At 38.6% G+C, this 10,604-nt stretch overlaps 1 protein-coding gene across 1 annotated transcript; it reads left to right on the forward strand.

The window, feature by feature from the left end:
* The first annotated feature begins 7,406 nt into the window (after window positions 1-7,406).
* On the forward strand, window positions 7,407-10,035 carry LOC134624094 (uncharacterized). The gene is made up of 5 exons (XM_063469076.1): window positions 7,407-7,608; window positions 8,012-8,955; window positions 9,073-9,142; window positions 9,551-9,725; window positions 9,870-10,035. Exons 1-5 carry the CDS (start codon window positions 7,407-7,409, stop codon window positions 10,033-10,035), a joined length of 1,557 nt encoding a protein of 518 aa, XP_063325146.1.
* Window positions 10,036-10,604: the final 569 nt, after the last annotated feature.

Here is a 10,604-nt window from a genome sequence, read left to right on the forward strand (position 1 = left end):
AAATTCAGTTTTTTGGAACTTACTTCCGGTTCCAGTTCAAGAGTAAACGAGCGCAGATTAATAGAACTACGTTTTACCAGCGGGCCGAAAGTGTTACTGACGGGAATCTACAGCGTCTTGAGCTGAATTAAGACTTCAGAAGTCATTCGTCATGTCGAATGACCAGCGGATAAACTCTCAGGTTGGTAATAAATGTATTACATGTATAAGAACAAGCGTCATGTTAACAATTGATAGCCATACAATAACTTTTATGCTTATTGTAGCTGTTAGCTAAAAACGCTAATTTAGCCTAGTTTGCCCTGAATTCAGCTTTGACAAATATGATCGACTGTTTCTAGTAGAATTCCAAAGTTGTCATCTTGTACCCTGTCAGAGCCCTGTATGCTTGCAGAGACCCCTACAGTAGGGAAACATGCAAAACAGCGTCCAAACCTTTGTATTTTAGCTTTATTTATGTCTTACACAGCATCCCAACTCTTTAGCTAACTTAATAACTTTAGCTAAAGTGAATAGTTAGTCTAATTCATTAGTGCAGCATTACTGGATCACCTGTTTGAAGTGATATAATATGATATACAACTATCACTGAAGCAGCAAACTTTGTAAATAAACAACACTTCTCATTCTCTAAACGTTTGGCCACAGCTGTAGATTATACTATCAGTGCTTTTTCACTCTTGACAATAATTACATTTCTAAATTCTCTTTGTGCATTTACAGGTAAACAATATCTAATATTTTATCTAAATGACTGCTTTGTCTTTGAAAAGGTGAAGAGCCTGAGGCCGGTGACAGTCCAGTTCTACTCCAAGTACATCCATACGGTGGCTCACAGGACAAGGCTACATTCCTGTCCTGCCAGAAGAGAAGAGAAACTTCAGAGTCTTCATGCAGTTCAACCACACCTGTCATATTCCATATGACAAGGGTCTCAAACTCCAGTCCTCGAGGGATGCATGCAACTTTTCCATGTGTCCCTGGTGCAACACACCTGAATACAATTAGTAGGTCATTAGCAAGAGTATAGAACTTGACTTCATGCTGAGGTGGCAACCCCTAACCCTACCTACTCAAGTAAATTTAAGTAAATATATGTATTTGGAAACATATACTTCTAAAATACTTTTATTGCACCATGTTCATTCACTCATGAGCTGCTGTAACGTGAATCAAATGGCTGAATTGCCAACTCAGCATGCATTCAAGTTCTATACTCTTGCTAATGACCTACTAGGTGTGTTGCAACAGGGACACATGGAAAAGTTGCAGGACAGCGGTCCTTGAGGACTGGAGTTTGAGACCCCTGCCGTATGGTGTTCATGCAGTTTTCTACCCCGCAGTTACAGCATGTCTGACTGCCTGTTCAGCATATGCAAAAATATATGAGTTTAAGCATGTGATGACAAAGGCCTTCCATTATGGTGTTTGTCATCACATGTCACAGACATCTGGATGATCATTTGGAATAAATAAAAAACTTGTTACTTCATCTTTTATCTTTATTATTATTATTATTGTTCTTATTTTACATTTTTCATTGTTAGGCATTAGGTTTATTTATAGTAGTCCTTTCCAACTTCTTTCCCTCTTCCATGTTACTGTGTCAGCATCTGTTTGGGGTTGGGAGTGGAACAGAAAGTAAGGAAATCCAAAGTGCCATTAAAACCAGGAGAGGTTCTTATATTTCAGAAGAAGGGATTAATTCAAAAGAAATGACCTCAATGCCATATTTTATTTAGGAACCCTAGAGAGCACTTTACAAAATAACACATTCTTATAATTTCACCCTCAGATGAGCCAAGCTACGACTGTCAGGGAAGGTGATGTAGGTACAGAGCATGTGAGAGTGGTTAAGTTGATGTCTCTTGTCTAGATGAAGGCTATGTCCACACGTACACGGGTATTTTTGAAAACGGAGATTTTCCGTTTTCGTTTTAAAAAATAATCCCGTCCACACGTAAAGGCAGAAATGAAGGAAAACGCTGCTACGAACATGCCAAAGCAGCAGGTGGCGATATATTCCTAACCGTGTAGAAATGTTGGCCAATCAGAAGTCTAGAAGCCTCGGCGGGAAATAGTAAACAAAGCTGGGGCATAGAAGCAGAACCGAGTCGTATGTGTGGAGGGACAGTAACTGTGCATGCATATGTAAGCATTTAAACACTGCAGAGAGTACAATTAACAGTAACAGTATTGTAGAAATTCATTTCACCGAAACAACAACGTGGCGCACACTGTGACGTCAAAAAAGGCGCACACCTTTGACGCTGCGTTTTCTCCGTTTTTCTCGTCCACACGTAAATGCAAAAACGGAGTTTTAGAAAATATCCACCCTGGCCGGAGTTTTTAGAAATCTCCGTTTTCAGTGACCGAAAACGGCGTTTACGTGTGGATGAAAGGTGCAAACGCATAGAAAAATTTGCGTTTTCAAAAATACCCGGGTACGTGTGGACATAGCCGAAGGCACAAGAGGGATCAATGGCAATGCGTAGAGATTCAGTATCTTCAGTCTTCAGTGGACACTCCATTTCTGGCACAAAACACCTGTAAAAGACGGTCGATTTAGGAGGTGACCTGACAACTTCAGCCTGTCAAACATAGCAATGGAGCAGTATGTTTTTAAAAAAAAAACTAAGCATGCACTCAGTACCCTAAGAATTATTATGGTAGTTAAACACAGTGATAGTCACATATCATATCACTTCAAACGGAGGTGATCCAGTAATGCTGCACTAATGAATTAGACTAACTATTCACTTTAGCTAAAGTTATTAAGTTAGCTAAAGAGTTGGGATGCTGTGTAAGACATAAATAAAGCTAAAATACAAAGGTTTGGACGCTGTTTTGCATGTTTCCCTACTGTAGGGGTCTCTGCAAGCATACAAGGCTCTGACAGGGTACAAGATGACAACTTTGGAATTCTACTAGAAACAGTCGATCATATTTGTTTGTCAAAGCTAAATCCAGGGCAAACTAGGCTAAATTAGCGTTTTTAGCTAACAGCTACAATAAGCATAAAAGTTATTGTACAGCTATCAATTGTTAACATGACGCTTGTTCTTATACATGTAATACATTTATTACCAACCTGAGAGTTTATCCGCTGGTCATTCGACATGAGGAATGACTTCTAAAGTCTTAATTCAGCTCAAGACGCTGTAGATTCCCGTCAGTAACACTTTCGGCCCACTGGTAAAACGTAGTTCTATTAATCTGCGCTCGTTTACTCTTGAACCGGAACCGGAAGTAAGTTCCAAAAAACTGAATTTTGGAACTGAAATTGAATTGTAGAACTGAAACTGAATGGTGAGAGTGAAACTGAAATTATTCGAGAGCTGAACTTTTAAAGGATAAAATGCAGTTTCAAAGCAAATGAATTCATTTTCAATATATAAAATTCAATTTCAATTTAGTGATGATCATTTTCAAACCATAAATTCAATTTCAAATTAGACTAATTCAAATTCAGTTTTCAAAAGCTTTTATGCAAGTTACAATTCAAATTCAAATTTAACTTATTCAAATTCAGTTTCTGATGGCACAGATTTCTGCCCATACCTAACATACTCGTTTATTAATTTTTAAGAGCATATATATTTTTTGTGTGTGTGGCGGGGAGGGGGGGCTTAAAATCGGTGTTAGCTTGGTCGAAATAGCACATTAGCTGAATTATTCTGGAAAAAATAGGTTGTGTGTGTTTTTTTCTTTTCTTATTTAAATATATATTTAGATATATATTTTCCACGGGGAGGGGCGAGGAACACAGGCGCAACGACAGTCTTTGTCTTTTTCCCGCCGAGTGTGGTGCATTGTCCTCCTGCGCTTCTGTTCTATGACTATTGAGAAGCTGGCCATGCTAACAGTGGGACATTTAGCTTCAGCTCTTTGAAAGACAAGACAAAGCAGCAGGCTATTTCACATTTAATGAGAATAAAGAAAGACAACTTTTTTTTTGGAAATTTAGAGACTGCTAAAACAATCTTATCCAGTTTTGAGCTTGCTCATGTAGGTTAGCCTGCTTTATTTAATTTTGTGTGAGCTGCAGTACACAACATTAAAAAGTTAATATAACATTAGGTTGGTGGCGGGAGGAACTCCAACCTAAGTTTAATATTTATTATTTTTTTAAGTGGGAAGGGGAGCATGTTTTTTTTCCTTTAATACAACGTCTTCCAGGGTCTTTTTCATAGGAAAACCATGTAACGTCTGTGTTAGGTTGGTCAAAAGAGCAATTAGTTGAATTATTCTGGAAAAGATGGGTTGTGTGTTTTTTTTTCTTTTATTTACTTATGTAAATATATTTTTCAAGGGTTAAATAAATGCAACATTAAATTAACAATTGTCTCTCTGTCTTTTCCCGCCCAGTGTGGTGCATTGCTGTCCTTTGAAGTTTCTCATGCAGGTTAGCCTGCTCTAATCTCAGCTGTGGTTTATTGTTTCATAGGTTCCATTTAAAAAGCAAGACAGTGTAGTGGTCTGTAAATTAGTCGCAGTTAGTTGCAGTGCCATTGTTAAGGGGTTTAACGTCAGCTTGACAGACCCTCCAAAATGTTTCAGGGTCTGCATGGTTTAAGTTAATAACGTTGATCTATAGATAGTTTTTCTTTTAACTTTTTCCCATTTTTTGATACAACCCAAGCAATGTAGATCCCTTCTTTAATAATAGAAAAAACAGATAATAGATTGAGATGTTTTTCAGTCACTGTTGTGTTGTTGCCATGCTCTTTGCATATTAAAAGTTAAGTCAAATTCAGACACATGCAGCCATGTACAGGTGTAAATTTTGTGGTGTTTGTAGTTCAGAATTAAGACAATTTTGTTATCATACGAAGAAACATCAGCACACAGCTAATTATCGATTCACATGTGGAATAGAGCAATGTCCTTCTTCCTATCGAACATTTTCTGCATTCAGATCCCATATGCACAGGAACCACCGCTATCGCAGGGCTCAGACTAAATACACCCATTTTAAAGGAAATCTTGCTTGTGGAGTTGAGGCATGTTTCTATGTGGCAGAGAATTTTTCAGCATTATGCACTCACTTGAGATTTCATATTAAAGATGGCAAGAAAGTTGTCTGTCCTTATGATGACTGCCACAAACATGTCAGAGTGCGCTCATCTTTTGCCACACATTTATCCAGGAAACATAAGCCGGTGATAACAACTCAGGTGTCAACTCTCCCCGAAAATATAGACTGTACTCAGCCTTCTGAGGAGAATCTGACTCCAACTCCATGTGATCATCTAGAGGAGTGTGATAATCAACAAGAGACATTTTTACATAATTTGGCTCTTTTCTACCTGAAAATGCAAGCCAAGATGCTGTTGCCAGCGAGCACAATACAGTGTATTCTTGATGGATTTCAGCATGTCCATAGCACTTCTATGTCAGATGTTTTTGACAAGTTGAAGGGCAAGCTTTCTGAGCTAGACATACCACAAACTGAGATAGAAATGATTATTCAAAATCTCTCTAAAGAGGATGTCTTCACAATATACAACAAAGGAATACTCAGATCTGACAAAACAAGGAGAACATTTTACAAGCAGTATTTTGACTATGTTGAACCCACCCAGATTTATCTGGGAAGTGATGCTGCTGGAAAGGAATGCTTTTGCCAGTACATTTCCATCAAAGAGACATTAAAATCCCTCCTTAGGCAGTCAAGTGTTAAAGAGCAATATCACCAATCCAAAAATCATACCTCTTCCAACATGGTTGTAGAGGATGTGGCAGATGGAAGAAATGTAAAAGAAAATGCTCTGTTAAAAGACAATCCTTCTTCATTGTCCATCATCCTTTACCAGGATGGATTTGAGGTTGTGAATCCTCTTGGGTCAGGGAAGAAAAAACATAAAGTTTTGGGGGTTTACATGAGTCTAGGTGAGGTCCAGCCACACAATCGCTCTTCAGTTGATCCCATGCAGTTGGTGATGCTGTGCAGAGAAAGGGACTTCAAGACATTTGGTCAGGAGAAAGTTTTCTCAAATATTATCACAGACCTTAAAGATCTAGAAGATACAGGGATTGAGACAGATGATGGAAATACCCTCAAAGCGGCCTTGATTTCCATTTGTGGAGATAATCTTGGTTCACACTGCTTAGGTGGTTTCACTGAAAACTTCAGTTGTAGTAGGCATTTTTGTAGATACTGCTTGATTGAAAGGAGAGACTTTGAAAAGACACCACTAAAGCTTGGTCCAAAAAGAACCATCACTGGTCACAAGGAGAGTGTACAACAGCTATCCACCACTGACCAAGACATGGTACAGGGGGTAAAGTTTGACTCACCTTTCAATTCTCTGAAATATTTTCATGTCTACACTGGGCTTCCCCCATGTTTAGGTCATGATTTATTTGAAGGTGTAGTCTCTGATGACTTGGCATTGTACATCAGTCATTTAGTGAAACAGGAAAAGCATTTCACTTATGCACAACTAAACAGGTCGATCACACAGTTTAAATACTCAGGGAATGATAGTCTCAGTAAACCATGTGAGGTTAAGGAGTGTGGCAAAAAACTTTCTGGTTCTGCAGCACAGAACTGGTGTCTGTTGCGACTGTTGCCATTGTTGGTTGGTGACAGGATAAAAAATCCTGAGGACAGTCAGGTCTGGCAACTGTATCTACAGCTCAAGGAAATGGTTGAGCTCATATGTGCTCCCAAGATCCATCATGACCAGATTGCATACCTTAAGATAATAACTGAGGAGTATGTTCATTTAAGACACACAATTTTCCCTAATCACCCACTCAAGCCCAAGCATCACTATTTACTGCACTATAGTGACCTCTTTTTGCACTTTGGGCCTCTTATTCGTTTGTGGACTCTCCGGTTTGAGAGTAAACATTCGTATTTCAAGGAATGCGCCCGGAAACTGCACAACCTTGTTCACCTTTGTAAAACACTGGCAGAAAGGCACCAGCTGCTTCAGGCGTACCTCAGCAGTGGACCATTGTTTGCTCCAGCAGTTCAAGCAGTTGGTGAAACTAGTGAATATGATGAGCAGTTGTACAATGGTCTAATTCAGGAGTCTGTCAGGACAGCTGGCTTGATGAAAGAAACTACGTCAGAGGTATCAGCAGTAGTTTACAAAGGAACAAAATATTGCAAAGGGCTTGTTGTTGCGATGGGTCATGATGAATGTGGCCACATCTTTGGAAAAATCTCAGTGATCCTCATCAGTCACAAACAAGTACACTTTGTTTTGGACATCCTTCAATCTGTGATACTGATCAACCTTGGACTTCACTGTCTACACAATTCTGAAAAAAGATTCATATGTGTTCAAGCAAACAGTTTGTTTGATTACTACCCTCTGCCAGTGTATATCGCTTCAGGTTTAACCGTTGTATCTTTGCATCATTCAATATCATCCTCTTAATTCATTGCAGATATGGACAGTGGCAGCCTACATCATGAAATTAACCTGGCATTACCTGACCTGCATGAAGAGACAAAGAGGGCAGTTATTGAGCACCTGACAGACATTATTGGTGTCAGAAACAGAGAAGATCTCCTGTTTGTTGAGCCTGATGATATCAAACCTTTCTTGACACCAATTCAAAGTCGAAGACTTGTTCAAGTATTCAGAAAAGGTGAGAATGCATTAATGTCATAAATGGTTGCAGACCTATCTTGAAAATAGTTGTAAATTAGTTATTTTGAGAGTTATTTTGAAATTGTACTTTATTTTTCAATTCATAGTTCATAAAAAATCTAGCTTTCAAAACTAAAACTAGCTTTCATTGCCATTGGTATTATTTCTCCAACACTCTTGCTTTTGTGTCTCATATAAGAGTATTACTCAATAAATACTCCAAAAAACCCATCTGTACATAGTTAATGTGGAATTGTTCTGCTGTGTTTATGTGTGTGTGTGTGAATATCGACGACCAAGTGTGGAGTCTGGCTCTTCAAACAACCCAAAGGAACCTGAAACCACCTGCTCAACAACTGTGCAAGTGCCACTACAGGGTAATTCACTCTGTTCTGCACAAGCATCAGGTCAACTCCCTTCCACACAACCAAATGTAAGCAACACCTCCTGGATCAGCAATTTTTCAGTTCCCTGGGAGAAGATGCCAACAAGACTTTTACAGGCCTTGGCATCAGGTGGAATGGCTCACCCAGAAGACAGGAGAATAATGATTAGGACTGTTGTAGAAGGAATGCGAGTACACTGCCCCAACCCTAACAGAGCTGCTTGTGGGGAGGTAGCTAGAGCTATTGTATCTAAGTATCCCGCTACCTTTGCAGATAAGACTGCAGAAGGTGAGCAATTAGGCTGTGGTTATTATTCCCTACTCAAACAGCTTAAAACAAGAGTTGAACATGTAAATAGAGACAATGTCAGCAGCAGAATCCGGCAGCCAAGGAAAAGGTCTACCAGGGAAAACAATGAGGGTGATGTTGCCATCAAAAGGGGGAGATCTGAACTTGATAGCTATGGTTGCATCAACTGGCAACCCACAACCCTACCAGAAGGAGAAACGACTGAAACTTTGGAGACAAAAAGACAGACTATGTCAGCTGTCTTCAGATCAGCAGGTCCTCAAGCAATTGAAACAACAGATGTAAATACTTATATGTCTTTGACTTATATTTACCAGAGGCACATGCTTAATTCTTGGCCTGCCCCCACCTTATGTGAGGTTCAAGAGCATTGGCCATTTCTTTTTACTAAAAGAGGCCTCTGCACTCACTTCCACACACTCACAGATATTGAGGTAGAAACACGTCTCAGTGAAGCCCTTCTTACGAAAGGAAGGAGAATTTTGAACTTCTTTCAAAGCCAGAGACTTCAGTGGAACAAGGAGATTGAACATCTGCTACGTGAGTGCGACAGTGCAAAGCTGAACCACAACCAGATCGCCACAGCAGCCATCCTTCTTCTGATGAAGTACTTCCAAGAAAAAGAGGACTCAATCTTCATCTTGGCTGACGTAATTATATTTAAAATTTTACACATGCACTCTCAATACTGTCAACATAAACAAAGGAAAAATATTTCAATGATTTTGGGTATCATCATTCAAATCAGTTCCTTTTGTGTTTTAAAGGCTTTTTCCACCAAGATGTCTGCTGAGAGAGAGATGACCTTACCCATCACACCAAGGGTAATAGCGCTTGGTAAGTAAATAGTTTCAATCCTCTTGTAATATTTTTGTAAAAAATCTATGTAATTATTGTGGTATTTGTACCCACAACAACTTACTTAACAGGGGTTTGTCTGTTTTATGTTGTATAAAAATAGAATACACACAGTTTGCTGCTGTTTCTCTTATTATTTATTATACACAATGACCAACAGGAAAAAACAGCCTAACGTTTCAGCACAGGCCAAAATGCCAAAACATTAGGCAGTTTTTTCCTGTAATTGATCATAATTTTCATTACATAATAAATAATAAGAGAAATAGCAGCAAACCGTGTGGATTCTATTTTTGTACAGTGTGAGGCCTGCTATCCAGCATTCTTGTGGAAACCTTATTTGTAAGGGTGAGCACATTGTCTTATTGGACTCTTGTCTGTTTTTAGGGAATAATTTCATGTCTGCAAGCCGCTGGATGATCAGTTTGGAGGGCAAGGTATTTTATGAGCCTGAGCAGATGCATGACTTTGCCAGCACCCTTGCTGTCTTCTTTGCGTCATACTACGTTTTCAACCTTGAGTATCAGGAGTCAGCGTCCATCACACTGGAGATGATACAGAGGTAAATACTTTACACCATTAAAGCTTACACCATTTAAGAATGAAATATATGTGATAGCTTGACTACAGTTGCAGAAACATATAGGTGATTGCTGTAATGTATGTTTTAATTTTGAAATTAAAGCAGCCTTTTTTCCATTAAAAGGTTCTTTGTGAGGATTAATCCAGACATGGGAACAAAATGCCCTGCAAAACTTGGTACAAGCCGCAAGACAGGTCGTGTCATAAAGAGGAAGGTTACAAGCATCAGCCCTCGGATCACCACCTTCCTCCAGCGGCTCTCTGAGTTTGAATGGAGGACTTCCAACTAGGTAAGAATACAGAGATGATAATATCTTTTACATAGCTGATAATTATATACATACTGTACACACATCCATAAAACAGTATGAATGATCTCAGACAGATGTGAACAAGTGAATAACCTGAGCAAACATGAATATTGATGATGTGTCTTTGACAGGTGGTGATAACGACTACGCTGAACCCGACCATCCTGGTAACGGAAATCTAAATCCCATGTCACATTCTATTTCCTGGGACCCACTGATAATTATTACATTTTGTAAATGATTTTTGTTTTACAATTGTAATAGTTTATTTAATGTTCATGCTGGTGGGTTTGTCCTGTTTTTAGTGGAATGAAAAACTGTTTTCCTTAAAAAAATCAGACACAGAAAGGTGAAGGACTGTGTAGTTTTCATGTACGCTTCTATTTATTTTGGTTATTGACATTGTTTTTATTCAGTTGAAAAATGTTTTTCTTGTTAAAAAAAAATTATCAACAATAAATGTTGGTTTAATTCACTATTCTGAGACTACTTTATTGAATTATATTGTTTTTTGTAAATGTTCTTATATTGAATATGAATGTTAATAT

This window comes from Pelmatolapia mariae, linkage group LG3_W, assembly GCF_036321145.2.
Source record: "Pelmatolapia mariae isolate MD_Pm_ZW linkage group LG3_W, Pm_UMD_F_2, whole genome shotgun sequence".
Taxonomy (NCBI): Eukaryota; Metazoa; Chordata; class Actinopteri; order Cichliformes; family Cichlidae; genus Pelmatolapia; species Pelmatolapia mariae.

Bases quoted from the DNA above. Each gene is read 5' to 3' on its own strand.
- LOC134624094 (XM_063469076.1), top strand. From the start codon at position 7,407: ATGGACAGTGGCAGCCTACATCATGAAATTAACCTGGCATTACCTGAC. The intron at 7,609-8,011 runs GTGAGAATGCAT...GTTCTGCACAAG, and splicing joins TGTTCAAGTATTCAGAAAAG to CATCAGGTCAACTCCCTTCC. The intron at 9,726-9,869 runs GTAAATACTTTA...TTCCATTAAAAG, and splicing joins ACACTGGAGATGATACAGAG to GTTCTTTGTGAGGATTAATC.